This window comes from Cornus florida, unplaced genomic scaffold (assembly GCF_030987335.1).
Source record: "Cornus florida cultivar Cherokee Brave unplaced genomic scaffold, ASM3098733v1 CherokeeBrave_3.0.0_Hap2_Chr01, whole genome shotgun sequence".
NCBI classification, from domain to species: domain Eukaryota; kingdom Viridiplantae; phylum Streptophyta; class Magnoliopsida; order Cornales; family Cornaceae; genus Cornus; species Cornus florida.
The window spans coordinates 116,767,329-116,786,446 of NW_026775571.1; the positions used below are offsets into that span (position 1 = coordinate 116,767,329).

Here is a 19,118-nt window from a genome sequence, read left to right on the forward strand (position 1 = left end):
ATATATATATATATATATATATATTTGCTTTTCACTAATTTATCTTTCAATGTCCCATTGGCATTGAGTATAGATAGGTCTTTTTCTATAGAAGAAAGCATATCAAATACTTCTTACACATAAAGTTGATCAATCCAAAATTATTTAGGTGCCATTCCACCGACTTTTTATCCTTCATAAACATCAACTTGTTATATGGCTTCCTTACCCACTCCCAAAACATAAAAAATAATGATAATTAATTAATTAATTTTTTTAATAAAAAAAAAATTAGTCATGGCTTGCAATAAAGTCATTGCAATAGATGCACTGAAAAGGACAAATGCACCTTAAATCTTTCTTTTACAAATGTACCCATAGGAATAAAAATTGTTCTTTTTAACAGCAACATTGCATTGGAGTAACATGGCATCAAAATTTTCTGTACTGATGGATAATGTGGTTAAATATGGTCCCCACTCTACCCTTATGCCACCCCCCACATGAAACGGTGGGTATGGTCTCAATATTCAAATTCTGGGTCAAACCCGATATCTATTTTTTTGATGGCTTGATTGAAAACAATACTAATATTTATGAACTAATTGATTAAATTGCCTTGCTATTTGTATAAAGTAGGTAATACCAAGAGTGGTAGGTTAGAAAGAAAGATAAAACTGAAAATTGAAAATTGAAAAATGAAAAAAGAAAAATGAAATTGTTTTTCTTTCTAAAATATTAATATTTGGACATGAACATATGCCGCCCACAATTCTAAACATGATCAATAATAATAATAATAAATACACATCTTGGATCAAAAATTTAATATTATCTACCGTTATAATTAAAGTATAAAAATTCAAAAAGAATAAATGAGAAAAAAATTTCATCTGATAAATGATTTAAATTCCTTTAGAGATAAAGTAGATAAAATTTCGATTGAGAAGTCAATGATTGTAGTCCTTTTAAAAATTCCTTTAAAAGAACAAAATAGGTGTGTAAGAGCATTTCTAGCAGTATGTTAAAATATCATTTTGTGTAAAATATACACTTCCACATATAATGTGTAATTTTTTTTTTATCTCCAACAGTCTCTTAAAATACACAAATGTGTAAAATTGTTGTATATTTCCTTTCTCCTCCCTCTTTCTCATTAAGAATTAATCATATATTAAGTAGGTTTATAAAAGTTTTATGAGTTCTGACATAACACGTGATTGGTTGGCAATTTTTATTAATGACGTCATTGTAATTAATTTGAAATTTGGTTCGCAAGTGTAACGGGTGGGCGTTTGCACATTTACCCAAAAGCTCGAACTGTTAGGTAAGGCTGTATACCCATCCATTTATACCCAATCTCTTTCCCATCCGATTCCGATGTGAGACAAAATGACCCTTGTTACATTCTCCCCCACCCAAACTCGCAACGCCCTCGTTGCGGTTGGGCCACCCTGCCTACTCGGGTGGACTCACCCGGACGCCTTCCGGGCCGAGCGCTTAGCGTGGCACCGGATCAAGGACTGGGTTTGGCTCTGATACCAACTGTAACGGGTGGGCGCTTGCACATTTACCCAAAAGCTCGAATTATTAGGTAAGGCTGCATACCCACTCATTTATACCCAATTTCTTTCCCATCCGATTCCGATGTGAGACAAAATGACCCTTGTTACAGCAAGGTTTTACATTGCACCATCTACAGGGTACCACCAAGGGTGCATACTTCATAATGTCTAGAATAAAACGTTTTCATTAATGACGTCATTGTAATTAATTTGAAATTTGGTTCGCAAGGTTTTACATTGCACCATCTAGAGGGTACCACCAAGGCTGCATACTTCATAATGTCTAGAATAAAACGCACATGGCGCACGTTAGCCAACTCGGTTTTTCTCAGTGATTCGTACGGCGTATTTCTGTTTACGGAACGCTATAAATACCCAATGCATTTGTGAGGGATAACCTCAAGAAAATTCCTACAAACATACAAGGAACTCGGAAGATCACATTTGTCCTAACACTTTGATTTCCAAAAACCCTAGATTTACCCACAGAAACTCTACAAATCAATCACAATAACCCTCCCAATTCTTAGAGCTCCAAATATCGCTTTGCTTTGATCTGTGAGTGTCTCTGTGTCCTGCTTTAAGACTGATTTGAGTTGATTTGGATGCAAAAGTTAAAATCATTTGGTGGGTTGTGATTGTTGGATTGAATAAAGGTGTTTGTCCTGCCGTGCTTGTTTTTTTCGGATAAGTATATATTGATTTGTTTTTATATACTCATATTTGTTGTTATTGCTGGACAAAACATAAATCTTATTGGGTTTTAGTTTAAGACTTAAAAGTAGTGTTATTTGGTGGTGGTTAGTAGAATTTGATTAGTTTAGTGGAAATTTGAGTAGTGCCACTAACTTGAGGTTAATTTGGTGAACTGGGTTTTGAACTATGGAGGTGAATTTTAGCAAGAATTGAACAATTGTAGCTGGGGGGTTGATGAGAGGGGAAGTTGGGTTTTGGAGGGAAGAGTATGACTAGTACAGTGTCATTGGGTCAACGTTCAGGAAGTAATGGAGCATTGCAACAACAGTTTCAGGCTGATGTGTTGCCAATCCAATCGGCGCCGCCTGTTACCGTCCGTAAGCCCCCAAAAATGTTCAAAGAAAAAGAGAGCCTGTTTCATTTGATCTGCAAATTGGCCCCTCGCAACAAGGTTGGAATGCTGCTCTTGTGTGTTGTTTCTGCCTCTGTTTTTGCATGGGTGTTGTATGTAGACAAAGGTTTGATTTCCTATCTCTGCATCTCTTATTCGGAAGTAATTAATACACATAGCTAAATATAGCCACACATAATTATATGTTGAAATTATATAAGATTATGTACTCTCTATATATGCAATCCTTTTCCATAAGCTGTGTGTGTATATATGTGTATGTATATAATTTGATCAAATTTAGTGAAGAAGCGTGGGAAAAGATTAGGTGTATATTTTGACTTAACACCCATATGGTGCTTGGGTGATGATCATGATTAAATTTTGTATAGTCCTGGCATTCATTTATGTTAACCTGCTAAGTGAAGAATACATATTTAATGGTCCACTTAAGAGTTTATGCTTCATGCGTGGCAGAACATGCTTAACCGTTAGTGGCCCACCAATTGGTGACTTATTAGCTTGAATTCATGGTGATCAACCTAATTGATTGATTTTGGTTTTATCAATTTTGTAAACTACTATCCATTTCTGTTCTAGCATTCATTCATATCCACATTATGTTCATTTTTAAGAAGATTTCCACATTATGGTTTGGTGAATAGTTACAATATGATCAACTTCAATTCCTTTATCTGACTGCTGCCTCTATATAAGTTTTACATGGCATATATCATTTTTGAATTGAGTAGTTTCTTACATTGAGTGAGGAAATAAGTTGTGCAATTGAACTTTTTAGCAGGTGAAGAAACACGGGAAGGCGACAATATACTGGACATCAGTCTTATCGACAGCTTAGGTCTTAGCTATCCTGAATTTTTGCCACTATATGGAGAACAAGACAACGTGAATTTTTCTACGGTACATAGTGTGGGAAGTGAAAGTATAGATTGGCCTCCTACCCCTCCTGTATTTTTTACAGGATATACCCTTCCTCCAGGGAATCCATGCGAAAGTTTCACACTGCCACCCCCGCCAGCAGATAAAAAAAGGACTGGACCTCGTCGTAAGTTTGATTTCTTATATTATTTAGGTTTTACTATCAATTTTTGTTGCAAAAAATTATATTGTAGAGCTGTTGATGCCATACATCCCCATGCATATGCGAAATGCATAATAGCACCAATACATACACTCTAGGAATTAAAATTTACCCATTTTGAAAATAACAGATTCAATTTCACAAGTGCTTATTTTGCTGATTCTCTTGCTTTTCTTCATTTCAGCATGTCCAGTATGTTACCTTCCTGTGGAAGAAGCCATTGCCTTAATGCCAAATGCGCCATCATTTTCTCCTGTGATTAAAAGTTTAACTTACATTCATGAAGAAAATCTAACTAGAAGTGAATTTGGAGGTTCAGACTTTGGTGGGTATCCTTCTCTGAAGCAGAGGAATGATTCTTATGATATAAGGGAAACAATGAGTGTGCACTGTGGGTATGATAAGTTTTTCCCTGGGCAGTGTTATTTGAAATACTATTGCTGGTTGCTTTCAATGAAAAAGTTTCATTGATTATATATTCTCTCAAATATTTGCTGGTAATAACACATAATATTGTGTTGTATCTTATCATGCTCTCATTTGTGTCTCTTGTGCTTTCTGGTCAATGCACATCTACATCGACAGATTTGTTAGAGGAATTAAGCCTGGACGTCAGACAGGATTTGATATTGATGATCCTGACCTTCTTGACATGGAGCAGTGCCACGGGGTGGTTGTTGCATCGGCAATATTTGGTACTTCTCTTGATAATCCCATTTTAGAAGTTCATTCCCGTGCTTAAGCTTGTGGACTTTATTCTAATGAGTGCATTCTCTACCAGGAGCCTATGATTTAATACAACAGCCAAAGAATATTAGTGAAACTGCCAAGAAAAATGTCTGCTTCTTTATGTTTGTGGATGAAGAAACAGAAGAATTCCTGAGAAATTCTAGTGAACTGGATAGTAGCAAGAGGATTGGGTTATGGAGAATTGCTGTTGTTTATAACCTTCCTTACACTGATCCAAGACGGAATGGGAAGGTAACTTTACTAAATTTGGCCAGTTCATTTAAAAAAAAAAAAATCTAGATCAAACTTTTGGCCTATGGATGGCAGTTTGCTAGTATGATCACTTTAGATCAGTATGTAGAAACTTTTTTTAATTGGTCAGTATTATTTAATATGACAAATGGCTGGGATGATGCATACTTTTCAATAATATTGGTTCATTTGACGCTTTGAATTACTAGAAAGTTGTTGTGTTAGCTAACAGCTTTTTTTGTCAGCTGATTTCTAGGAGCTTCTAATGAAATAAGGATGTCTAAAAATTAATTGAACATACTATATTCATGGATGCATGTCATGTACAGACAGAGATCTTTTCATGTTTTGCGTAGTCATAGTCTGAGAATAATGTAATTTAATTTTTATTTTTGGTTAGTTGAATCACATACACATCCACCCACACCTATTTGTCCCACTGGGGACTCAAACCCTCAACCTTCCATTTGGAAGAAGAGGAAATACCACTTCGTTTAAGCCCTTGGTAGTCTGATAATTATATAGTTGCTAGGAGTAAACTCATTATTTGGATCTTTTTAAACTTTCACCAATTAATTAAACTATAGGAGTGGCTGAAGCTGAACCAGAATTTTTATCTAAAACCTTAAATTGATAAAATTGATGCTTTGGTTTTTATGTCCTTTATTTTGTGCAAATTGATGCTTCTGAAGTGATGGGGGAATTTTATGAAGGGAGAAGTTCAAAATCATGGTAGTGCCTTGTCATGTGAGGCCACTGAAATGTCCTGTTTGCACTGATATGAGGAAAAATTCAAAATCATAATCTCATAAAGTAATTAATTGCTCGGTAACCTGCAAGAATAAATTTTAAACCTGAAATTTGTACTTCGCATACATGGTCAAATATCATCGACATTTGCTTTTGATTCTATAACTTTCTTCATATCTGCTTTTGGTGATCCAGTGGATCCCATCTGAATGTTTTTGTTACGAATAAGTCATGATGGTAAGGGGGTTGATAACCTTTTTCATCATGTTATTGACAAGGAACATAACGATTCAGTTGTACTCAGTAGCATATCTCTCCACGTTATCAAGACATTTTAGGCCACTACTCTGTATGGTCCCTATTAATTGAGAGTGCTAAGAGGGGTAAACTAGGTAGTAGGTACTAACCTAACCATTTGCAATATTTGCACAAAGTTCCAATTCCAGACTCTACCCACATTCTCACATTTGGCAATTTAAGCTTTTAGTATTGCACCAAGCAATGACCCCTATGTTTGCTCCTGCTCTTTGTACTATATATCTGTAATTCTGTATACCTCTTTCCTTTTAAGAAATAAGTTCCTTTTTTTACAAACCACATCTTTTTATTATGGTCATAGCAATTTAACCTTTGTTATACGGGTGTAAAGCAACTCATATGTTGGTGCTGGTTTGCAATCTGAAGTCCGTTGGGCCTTGGACCCCCAAACTGCGTTGATTTTATAACAGCATTTGAAAAATCCTTTGACACAGGTTTTACCTTTGGCAGGTTCCAAAACTTCTACTGCATAGGCTTTTCCCCAATGCACGCTACTCTCTATGGATTGATGGAAAACTTCAACTTGTTGTGGATCCTTATCAAATCCTGGAAAGGTACATTTAATATTTTGTTTTTGTTATTTATTTTATGCATAAAACAGTATAGCAGTTTGAGGAAAGTTATGATAGTTGGTCTTTTGAGTTGGACCCATGAAAATTCCCCTATTGTTTTCTTGTAGCATGAATTTATTATTTGGATGTAGTTGCCCTTCCTTTGAAGTATGTTATGAGTGGGTCATATCATAAGTTATCAAGTGGTTTAGTTCCCTAGCTGAACCCACAGCAGCAGATAATTCACTGGGTGTGATGTATGGTAACAACTTAAGAGGAGACATCTTTTTCAGACATGGCGCTCCTCCAATACCATCCCCAGCATTTTAATTTCATCAGAGATCTTGATATTGCACTGATAGCTGACACTGGTTAAGCATTCAATGGACCCTTCAATGCAGTAAACATAAAGTTTGTAAGAATAACTAGTATATAATATGGGAGTGATAGTTGTGGTTGTAGCAATTTTTTGTAGAGCCATTTTTTTTTTTTTTTTGGTGCTAGTTATACATTGAATTTGAGCTAGTGACACATTGAAATTCCAATCAATGTGCTAACTTTAGTAGTATATATTAGTAGTATGCTCTATCCACCATGATTTTTCCATTTTTCCATTTTTCTTGTAAAATGTGGCATTATATGAAGAAATTTATGTTCTAGTTAATTAAAGGTTCATTAGTTTGTACTCATGGGTTCAATGGACAATCTGTTCTGACGATATCTCTTAACTAAACAATGTGCTACCTTTAGTAGTGGAGTATATATTAGTAGTATGCTCTATCCACCATGATTTTTCCATTTTTCTTGTTTGTTCCCACGAGCTTTTCTTCTGATTGTTTTCTTTCTTATCTTAAGTGGAAGAAAATCCCTTCGTTTTCAGTCTAGAATTACTCCTTGAGTACAGATTGTGTTACGAATTGTTGCTGCTTCCTACTTCCATCACTTATCATCCCATTCACCCTCGATTGAGGCATTTCTGATAACCTTATTAGCCTTATCGTTTTGCCCGCAGAAAAGACATTTCTTATACTTTTTACTGTATTTATACATTTGATGAAGCTACCTACTTACATTAAGTGTTTTTTTACAGTTCAACATCGAATGGTAGATAGGGATTTTCATGCAGAATCAGATCAACTGTTTTTATTTTCTACTCAGTTTTCTTCTCATCTTCCAGGTTCTTGTGGAGGAAAAATGCCAGTTTTGCAATATCTAGGCATTATAAACGCTTTGATGTATTTGTAGAAGCGGAGGCTAATAAGAATGCTGGGAAATACGATAATGCTTCCATCGACTTCCAGGCTGATTTTTATAGCAGGGAGGGTTTGACCCCATATTCTGAAGCTAAGCTTCCCATTACAAGTGGTAAGAGCATGATCCTTGTTCCAGTTTTATTGTGTTGGTTGCATATTTTCATGATTGACACACTTCTTGTTATATGACTGGGTTTGCAGATGTTCCTGAAGGATGTGTATTAGTAAGGGAGCATATTCCCATCTCTAACCTCTTAACTTGTCTGTGGTTCCATGAAGTTGACCGATTTACTTCGAGAGACCAGATCAGTTTTGCCATTGTAAGAGACAAGATTAGGTTAAAGACAAATTGGACTATCAATATGTTCTTGGATTGTGAAAGGCGCAACTTCGTAGTGCAGGTTTCTAATTAAATTTCGTCTTTTTTTCAACTGTTATATGCTCTAAATTGCTGCCTCAACACACATGTTCTTTGTCTTTCCATTCTATCTGCTTCCATAATTAATATTTGTCATTTGTGACTGCATGCAGGGGTATCACAGAGATGTGCTAGAGCATTGGGCTCCTCCTCCCCCTCTTCTAGCTATTGGTCCTGGTCATCGTCCACCACTTATTATTGATAAAAGACCGAATGAAACATCAACTGAGATTTTAACAGAAAATGTTGTAAGTACTCCCAATATAGATATCCGAGTTAAGCATGATGAAGAGCAGAAATCCAGTTCGAAAAGTCACCGCAAAGTTGCGGCCGGCAATAGGGATACAAGTTGAAGTTAAGATTTTGACTACTACTGTTTTTTCGCTTCCTCAATTCAAATTCATTCATTGTGGAGCTTGGAATATACGCATTTGAATGCGCAGTTTTTCCACATACAACCAATTGCATATATATATATATATATATATGTATGTATATTTAATCAATCTTGTATAGTGAAATTTCCAATAAGTGTTATACGGGTTGCGCCATTTCCTCTTGTGGTAACCCATTTTGTTGTCCTACCAATATACAACATTATTGTATTGTAATACGTTATTCAATTTTTATGTTCAAATTATATTGAATTAGTCATCAATAAAAAGTTCATTTTGTGAAAGTTATTTTCTTCGGTCTTCATTTTCGATGAATAAAATTTACGTGTTTGTGCTCTGCTTGTTCTACCTTTAGATCAAACCAGAAAATAATTTTGGCATGGTTACAGGGGAATTTGCTTTCCTACTCATCTCCATTTAAAAAGCATATATGATTTCACTTCAAGTTCATTTTTTATGTAAAATCAATACAACAACTATTGTCAGCAGAAAAGTAACCTTAATTCCCTTTTAACGCCACTTAATCCAAATGACGTCGTGAGGGTTCATGTAGTGGTTAATCAGCAATGTAATTCTGAAAATAAATCATATTTAGCACGTAAAATATTTTACTCAGAAAATATATATATATATTTTTAGGTAAAATATTTATATTTTTATTTGTTTGTCAAAGGTTTAGTTGGAAGTTTAGGCAAAGTCTATCTGGTAGAACATATAAAATAACTTATTGAAGATTGATGAGTAAATTTTTTATATTAGGTTTTAATATATTTTTTATTTATAAATATTTTATGACAAGTAAACACCAAAAAAATAAATAAATAATATTTTACATCCAAAATATTTGATAATGTTAAATACAAGTCTGGAACTCTGGGTAGCGGAAAATGAATGCAAATACGCATTTGTCCGCGGCACAAGATGAATTCGCATTTCCAAAAGGCAGCCTAGATTATCCGATTTTTGTATTATGGATCATTGCAGTGGGTGAAGAAGCTCCTGTGAACTAGTTATGCTCTAATTAAACCAATTGATGAACATGCCACTTTCATTCCAGTGGACTTGTTATAACTTACAAGTCGGACTTGTCCTATTAAATTCAAATAGAGAACATATTGACTATATATAAGTTTGGGTGTTAGCATCATTTAGAGATCGTTTGGGATTGCTGTTAGAACTTTGAAAGTGTTTTTATTAATAGAGCTATTATAAATTTGTTGTCGGTAAAACGCAATTTTGTGTTTGGTAACACATTGTATAAAATGTATTTTATACTTCAAACACTTTTAAGTTTGTTTTATTACTAATTTTACTATATTACCCTTATACTTAAATTTTGTTAATTCTTTGATATTAAATATTATAAAATTTTATTGAGTTCAATAATTTATAAATATGAACTTGTATTTTTTTTTTTTTATGTTAAATATCACATATTTTGTTTATGATATAGAATTTATATTTAGGACTAAAATATAAATGGACGGTGGTTGGAGAGTCCTAGAATAAATAAGATATTGTTTGGTATTTATTTCTAGATTGTATTTATAAAAAATATAAATAGATTACTTTATCTAAAAAAAAATTGGTTACCTAAAAAGATAAACCTGTATGCTATATCTCTTAAGCAGTTTTAAAAATTACAATTCATAACTTCACTCAAACCCTTTTCTGCCCAACATCTAGTACCTATCTACCCAACATCTAATACCTATGTGGCCTCTTTTTTTTTTTTTTTTTTTTTTTTTTTTCCTTCACCAAACACATTGTACTGCAATTTTTTTTACTTTTGAATTGTAAAGAAGTAATCCAAACACCCGCTTAATAACTTGAATTTTTTAGGTATCATGAAGCACATGATTGGTTACAATTGGTACGAGAGATTCAAAGCTCCATTCCCGTGTATTAATAGATCCCATCGTGTTTATATATATATATATATATATATATAAACTAGCTAGCAATATTTGCATAAAGGTCCACTTTCGGAATCTAATTTACATTCTTACATTTGGCAATCCAAACTTTAATATTTATTATTAATGTATAAATAAAAAATATATATTATATATATGGATTTAATTTATTTAATGCTTTAATATTTAATTAAATAAAAAATTATTATAATGCCTTTTAAATAAGAATAATAACTTAGAATTTATAAATATGTCAGCAGTATTAGTGTTAAATGATCTTTAAAAAATCACTAAAAATATATTTTTATAAAATTATATTATAACAAGTTGCACACTTATCAAAAAAAAATTATAAAAAGTTGCATATTAATGCATTTTGAATCCTATATGCAAAATTGTAAAAAAAAAATTACAAATTTTTTTTTTGTTCATCTGCAGCCGCAACTATGAACCATGTGTGTGATACACATTTCATGTATTGAATAACATGAAGTCATAATTATGGTAATTAAGACCAAAATGTCAGATGAAGATATCTAATTCAACACATCAAAAATCATTTTAGTTTAATTTTTTCTGTTCTTTCTGGCAAACAAAAAGAATTATATTTCTTATTCAATGTCGCAGACAATAGTGGATGTTGAAAGAGCTTAGAAAGCTCTAGTAATATATAGGGTCGAGAACATTTTAGAGAATTAGAGATTGATGTAAGAGATATTTCTAAATAGCGTTGATCTTAACCATTCAATCTAATGCAATCTAGTTGTCTATCAAGAAGAGGATGCATATAAATACATATCAGCCTCATTTGTAACCAAGTGTATATCTTAGAAATGAAGTGCCAATGTGTAGACAATGGTGTAATATTGAAGATTTTTAGACAAATAGGAATTTTAGAAATGAAGTGTGGTTGGCAGCTTTCTACACCATTGGACACAGTGCTTGATTTTTTTTATGGACTGTGATTGAATGTGTGTGGGGTACCTTTCTAAACCATTGGATGTTGGACCCAACTTTCTACACCATTTTGCCAAAGGCTCGAGGACATTTTGGATCCTTCAACCCCATCCGTGGCTTTTTTTTTTATTATTATTATTTTTATTATTTTTTAAGAAAAAGATATGATAATAATTTAATTATTTTTATTTTTATTTTTATTTTATTTATTTTCTATCATCACTAATATTATCTTTTCATTTCTTTAGCCTCTCGTATATCCAAATGTTACTAATATTAGCTTTTCATTTCTTTTGCCTCTCGTATATCCAAATGTTACCTAAGTCCATAAATTAAAAATGAAATGTGAGGACAACTTTCTATGCAACCATTTGAGACTTAAAAACATTAATGTTTCTCAATTTCTTGCTTTCTAGAAGAACGAAAACCACCAAATAAGCTACGGCAAATGAATGAGAAACCCATATTAGGCCTAGTTGTAAAGCAGAAGTTGATATACTATCACCTCCAAAATTACTCCAAATAATATCAAAATAACCTATTCAAATGAAAACTCTCAATTTCTTTTATAATATGAAATAATAATTTTTTATTTACTGAAATACTATATTCTTGATGGGCGGGTAACCAATACTTTCTCGTCAAATTGAAAGCAATGAAGGAATAATTAATTTGCCACTTTAACTTGTTAGCTATACGAGATGTGCAGCCAAAAAGGATGTGGAATTCAATTTTGGATTAAAAATAATCACACACCAAAATAATATTAAAGGAAAGTAGAGTTTAGAGTGGCACCAAATTTTAGGGAGAAAAACTAATTGGAAATACCATTTAGTCCAACAGTTCACGACTTCATATTTACTCCTTGAACCTTATAGAAAGATTGCTGATAAAGCAATAACATTACGTAAATATTTAACCTCTTCAGAATGTACCTTCAAATCATTTTTTGATGTAAAAGGAAGAAAATCTGCTTTCTCTAATCGATGTTAATGATTTTTTCGAAAACTCGTGTTCCGATTAGAATAAGAACACCACCCTAAGTTACTCGCTCTCAATGAAAAATAGAAAAATTCTCACAAAGATGGCTATTGATTTCGGAATTCACTATAGCAAGTTGCATTGAAACTCGCCACGTGTCACTTTCTGATTGAGGGCATCAATTAGAAATTGGAATGTAAACAGGATGGTTCGGGATCGAGCCTATCCACCCACACACTTAAACTATTAAGTTGTTACCCAATATTAGTTTACATCTAGGAGTGACAAATGGGTGAGTTGGGTCGGGTGTGTGTTAGGTTGAAAATGAGCGAGTCAACATGGGAACGGGTTAAATATGGGTTGGTTAAAAATGGGCAAGGTCAACCCGTTATGACCCGTGGACCTATTAATTATTATTTTTAATTATTTTTTTTATTTTAAAATTTTAATCTCAAAAAAAATCTTAAATAGTAGTGTGTGAGTATATATATATATGTATGTATATCATCGTTGAGATTTGTATCTGTGTGCAATAAGCCTGTACTCTGGAATATAAGAATGAAAGAAGCATGGTAATGTGCACAGAGAATGAAAGGTCATCATGTCTGCCCCTTCTGATGCTTCTCACCTTTTGATTTGGGGGCCTAGATCAGACCTACATTTTTTTAAAAAAATAATTTTTATGTTGGTACTAAATATATGTTTGTTTGCATGTATCTGATTATTTATGTTTTGTGATTAAATATAAATTTTTTGTCAAAATATTATATACATATTTTTATTATGTGTTCACGATCTATGAATTTAAGTTCTAGGTCTTCTAGTAGATATTATTTTTTATCGTAGTTAATATGATATATTTTTCTTGTGATTTTTTTATTAATTTTTATTTAAAATCGAACTTTAGTTGTCGGTTTAGATTTTGTTTCCAATTTTTTTCTGGATCTGGGTTTTAATGAAAAAATTAAGTGAAATAAGTAAAACACTGACGCAAATGGATAGCCATTGAATTTTGATTTTTTTTTTTTTTTTAAAATTTCTCTATTCAGAGATACTGGTATCCCTTTTTTATTTATTAAAATTTTTTTAATTATTTTTTAAAATTTTAATTATTTTATTTATTCTTAAATTTTTTTCAATTTTTTTTATTTTAATTTTTTTATTTTAATTTTTTATTTTTTATTTTTTCTAGAAGAAATTTCTAAAGAGAGAAACTAGAGGGAGGGATTGATAAGAGACAAATTGAGAGAAAGATGGAGGATTGTGAGTGAGAGAATTTTAGAGAGAGAAATGAGTTGAATGCAATATAGAATAAATGTGTGTTGTGTGTTTATTATGTGATGGGTGAAATAACCACATTCAACCCATCTTGACCCTCAAATTAAGTGGTTAAAAATTACCCAACCTATTTTGACCCTCAAATTAAATATGGTTCACGCATAACCATTAAAAACCGGATAAATATGGACGGGTTGATAATTCCTGACCCATTTTGCCACCCCTAATTACATCACTTTGAAACTGTAGTTCTTAATTAGAAATTAAAGAGATTAGAAAACATAAATTGCTTAACAATACGCCCAGATCAGCCCCCACCTGCGATTATCCTGTCATCCTCAGTTTTGTTGAAGTAGATCACAAATGGCATGGCAGAGAGCCACACCACTGCAACACCCTTCCAAAATAGTCACACCATAAACCACAAAATTATCAATGTTTTGAGAATCGCTGATGCTTTACTATTACTGGTATTATTTATTACTTTTATCATCATCCATCACCCTATTATGAAATACTTTTGTTATCCTAAATATTTTCTTATATTAAAAAATATACTAAAAATATTTATTTTAAGAAAAATAAATTATGATTAATTATTTTAATAATTGTATTTTTATACCACTAGTTTGACCTTTTAAAAGTAAAAATTTCTAAGGTTTTTTTTTTTTTTTTTTTAAAATCAAACACACATCCATGATCTATTACTACAAACATGTCCTTAATAGGGCTCCAACTCTAACATTTCTTTCGAAAGTTGAAGCAGAAGCAGAAGCACACCCAATCAAGGACGGAGCCGAGATGTAAGGTGTGTGTGTGTGTGTGTGTTGGGTGGGGGGAGGGGGCAATAGTGCATTTTTTTATAATTTTGGGGGGGATAGATATATTACTGAAAATGAACAAATTATAAAGGTAAAATACTAATAAATTTTTTTTTTTTCACCCAATTATGGTGGTGGTCAGATGAGTCTCCAGGATCGTTCAAATCGCCAGAGCTAGAGCAACAATGAGGAGAGAGATGTTTTCGGAAATTGGACAACATTTCAGTTGGGCACTTAAAAAGGCTGAAGCAAGTGAAGACACTATTTTGGAGCTTCAAGTTTCGGCCGAATTTTTTGAAGCATTGCGGATAATATAGAAAAAAAAAGGCTGGGTTTACCTAACATGTCACGGCCCAGTTTAGCGCTACAGTAACAGGGCCGCAACAAAATGCATGAATTTATAAAGTATTACAAACAGGCCCTATAAATGTCTATCTTGTAAAGTATTACAATGAGTCAAGTGCAAAAAACACCCTACAGTACGCATATAGTGCATATTACATCCCTCCCGTGCAAAAAAATACCCTAAATTATAACGGTGCAAATTGGTCCTATTTATAAGAATTGAACTAAAATACCCTTAACAACACATTTTATAATATATAATTTTTTTATTTTTTTTGTGAAATGACCAAAAAGGGTTCGCCGGTGCTGGAGAAGATGATGGCTCCTACTTCGGCGTCGCACAGAACGGTCAGCTCTTCCGCCTAATGATGCTAACCTTACACACCTTCTCTATCTTCTTTCATTTTTTTATTAACAAAAATAATTAGTAAAATATTGGAATAAAACATTTAAACCCAGATCGTGATGTAATGTTTTCGAGCCCACTCACCGACAACCCCCTTCCATCTCTTTCTCTTTCTAACCTAACCCCATTTCCTCTCTCTTTCTATCTCTACCCCACACTCCAATCACAACCTCAACATCTCACTACCACCACCCAGTTGTGTCGAGGAACGGGGATGAAGGACGACGATGGTTTGAACCGGTGATGAGGCGGACTAAAACGATGGCAGTAGAGATGTCTTCGGCGAGGATGGCGGTGCTCTGAACCGGCGGCGGCGACGGAGAACTATCCGAGAAGTGAGCTCGACAAACACATCTCATCACCGGCCAGTTGTGTCGCCGCCGTCCTCAAAGCTAAACATCGCCACATCGTTAGACGCCGGTATCGGTAAGTTCAGATCCCTCGTGCATCGCCGTCGCTGTTCCTAGCTCGCCCGACACTTCTCATCGCCGCCCAGTCCTTGCGCCGGCAGTGGTGCTCTTTCCTCACCAATTTACAAACCCGATCATCAACCACCTCTTCCCCACCGACCCTATTGAAGCCCAAAATCAGAACCTCCTCCACCAAGGTCAAATTTTGGATCTTCCCTTCAAGCTCTCAATGAGATCTGGATTTAAGTTTGCAAATTTATGTCATATTTATATTAGACAAATTGGCATTTTTAAACCTGTTTTTTATAAGTTGGTGGTGGTGACGACACCGACCTCCGAGAAATAGAGAAAGATATATAGATTACATGTGTGTGTGTGTGTGTGTGTGTGTGTGTGTATATATATACGCACAGATATTTGTATATAGAGAGAGGATGAGAAATAAGAGAGGATGACTATTGGAATTTGGAAGAGATAGAAAGAATCGAAATTACAGAAAAAAGGAGAAAAGAAATTGGAAATTAGTAGGGAGAAATGTTTGGAGAGAATTAGAGAGAGTTGCAGAGCTCCTTGTAGCCGGAGGTGCAGAGAAATTGTTTAATTTATGCAGGTGCAGAGAAATTGTTTGATTTATCTAGGGGCATTTTTGGAAGATTAAAAAGGGTAAAATGGGCATTATATTAATTGAGGGTTGTTTTCGCACAAATTAAAAAGAATATGGGTATTTTTTGTACATCTTTTTAAATAGGGGGTAAAAGTGCTATAAAATGTATATTTCAGGGGGTGTTTCTTGCACTTACCCCTATTACAATCTACTGTTTTTGTCACATCAAATAAGAGTGAGGATGGTTTATTTCATAATCTCAAACATTCTATTAAATCATTTTTTTTTTTGTATAACTCCAGTGCCTCTTATCCCGGGTTGGGTAAGTCTCTGAGTATAACAGCGAAGGCATGGCCCCAAGTTGTCGTAAGTTGAAATTGAATCCCAGATCTTGGTGCTAGTAAGTACCCAAGTCCAGGTGATTTTACCACTAGGCTAACCCCTTGGGGTTTCCATTGAATCATTTTTACTACAAATACATTGATTTATTATACGGTCTGTAATTATAAAATTTAAAAAGTAATAAATAAGAAAAATAAACATGATGGCTAAATTTATTTTTTTTTTAAAAAAAGTTATTTTCTCTATTTATTACTTTTCTAATTTTATAATTATTAAATATGTGTGTATTTATTATTGGACCACATCAACAATGATAAGAATTATCACTCTAGGTAAATATTGTCACAAAAAAAATCACACCACCCATAAAGGAATTGCTTAACCTACCTTCCCCAATTACTTCTACAAGGGACACTAAGAAGCGGACAGCTTCTCCAAATGGCATGTACTCATTCAGCCACACTGTCTCACATTTGGTGGGGGACCTTCCCAATATACCATGGCACAACCTAGTTTGGCACTCTCCAACCATTCTAAGAATGGCAGTCTAATCCAAATTGCCAATTTTTGATAGCAAATTAATGTATAAGCACATTAACATTTGCCTTCTTTGCAACATGACTACATTTTCTTAAATTGCTCATGGCTGCATTTTCTTAAATTGCTCCTTTGTCTCCCCTCTGTGACGTTTTATCAAATACAAATGCAACATTCACACAGCCATCGGGAGTTGGGATTCTCTTGTTCAGTGGGCAAGCAATCAATGGAAGGCAAATAACTCGGTTAATCTTCATAGAAAATTGGGGCTTTCATCTTTTGTGTATCATACCTGAGAGGAGAGGAACTCTAGAATTTTCAGAGGGAAGCAGGCTTCTCAAAGAGTTGTGCGCGCTAAGATCTATTCCACCATTTCTGCAATTTTGAAATTGGGATGCCTTCGGGCCTGCTCATCATCTAGATCTATTCTCATGGATTGGAACATCTCCCCGTCTTGCTGCAGACCCCCTACTCGGCCACTGGACTAATTCGGCTCAGCCGCTGCTCCAATGTCACCTGACTGAATTTAGCCTCTGTCAAAGTTATTGCCGTTGCTGGCAGTTACTTTTGGATTGGAATGTTTTCATATTCCTTGTTGTTGGGTCTGTTTTCAAAGTCTTGTATCAAGCTTAGTCTTGCTTCTCTTTTTGGGCCTAAGGCCTACTGTATATTCTTATTATCAATGAAAATTACTTTGATTTTTGGAAAAAAAAAAAAAAAAAAAGTCTGTAATGGACCGAACTCATACCAATTAAAACGAATAAAATATTGTATGATTCGATTCAAAAACTAAAATTATTAAGTAAAATTAATACCTAATCCTTTTATATCAATTACATTACACATCTGAATTCGGGACATCCATCTTGTTGAGTACTGCCTTAAACTTGCTGTCAGTGGATGGTGATCTATAATCTGACAAATGCTGCCCTTTAATTAAGAAAGAGTAATGCTATACAAATGGACAAAATAAGCCCATACTCACTAATCATGTCTTTGTATCAATGTCTCTTGTTATTTCCTTTTTATTTTTCTGGACTTTATTTATCCAAATCTATAAACCTTTTGTTTTTTTGTTATGCATGCCAGCTATGTTAATACTTGTAACCAAGAGGAATCTACTCATAATTTTTGTCTAGTTGACCTCATAAATCCGCGCGCGCGTGTGTGTTTTAGTGTTAATAGAAGGGAGGTGAAATATAATTATTTATAGGACACACCTGAAACTTGAAACTTGGTTACAGGTCACATGGGGACTAACATGGCCACCTTTGTACATTTCTTTTTTGTTCTTATATTTATGAGCAAAGTCTAATAATGTGGTCTGTGAGTGGTTGAAGGTGTAGTTTGAAATTGTGTAGTAATTGGAGAATATACTCCTCTAAGTGCTACTATGTGGGACTCACTTTCTTTGCCACCTGTCCATCCCAACCATACATACAACACCTTCTTTTTCCCCTAAATGGTGCATGAAATAAACACTTTTCTAAAGCCATATATTCATAGTGCTCCCACTTCTGTTTTAAATATGGTTTTGCTAATGGAATTCATAGTCACAATAGTCCTCCCACTTCCTATACTCACCCAATATAAATCTTCATTTCCAATATAAAATCCACAATTATTTCACTAAACCAGAGCATACAAGGTTGCTCTCTCTCTCTCTCTCAGCCCATAGCAATGTTATTGTTGTTATTTTGGTATTTAAGTTAAAATGTAGTAGATGCAACAGTCCAATATATTGCTGAATATCTGTATCTATCCATACCACTACCAAATTGAAATTGTCTTAGTGGCCTATATTCTATAATGTCAATTGCAAATCACACAGTGATTAATGTTATGTTCAATTGTGTGAAATTAGTGTATTGGAATTAGAATCGGAGAAAGTTCAATGTTTAAACTAAATTTTTCCAATTTGAATTTCATGACACCAATTTCATACAACCGAATATAGCTTAAACCACCTTTTACAAAATTAGACAAAAATAATGTGGAACGTGGTAGGCGCCTATAAATGATATTATTATTTTTTTTTTAATAAGAAATACAGACCTTGTAGTCCAACTTCCCAAAAAAAAAAAAAAAAAAATGGAGAGAGAGATTGAAAAGATTTGTTGAA

At 33.7% G+C, this 19,118-nt stretch overlaps 1 protein-coding gene and 1 pseudogene across 2 annotated transcripts; both read left to right on the plus strand.

The window, feature by feature from the left end:
- Positions 1 to 1,930: 1,930 nt before the first annotated feature.
- LOC132316392 (probable hexosyltransferase MUCI70) lies at positions 1,931 to 8,683 on the plus strand. Of its 2 annotated transcripts, none has more exons than XM_059814876.1 (9): positions 1,931 to 2,758; positions 3,431 to 3,697; positions 3,918 to 4,128; positions 4,319 to 4,428; positions 4,515 to 4,714; positions 6,233 to 6,336; positions 7,511 to 7,698; positions 7,788 to 7,987; positions 8,118 to 8,683. In XM_059814876.1, exons 1-9 carry the CDS (start codon positions 2,509 to 2,511, stop codon positions 8,355 to 8,357), a joined length of 1,770 nt encoding a protein of 589 aa, XP_059670859.1. In that variant the 5' UTR covers positions 1,931 to 2,508; the 3' UTR covers positions 8,358 to 8,683. The 2 variants fall into 2 exon arrangements, with proteins under 2 accessions (XP_059670859.1, XP_059670863.1); XM_059814880.1 differs by having other exon boundaries at positions 3,434 to 3,697.
- A 4,126-nt stretch (positions 8,684 to 12,809) lies between these two features.
- LOC132284560 (small nucleolar RNA snoR100) lies at positions 12,810 to 12,916 on the plus strand (annotated as a pseudogene).
- The last annotated feature ends 6,202 nt before the right edge of the window (positions 12,917 to 19,118 follow it).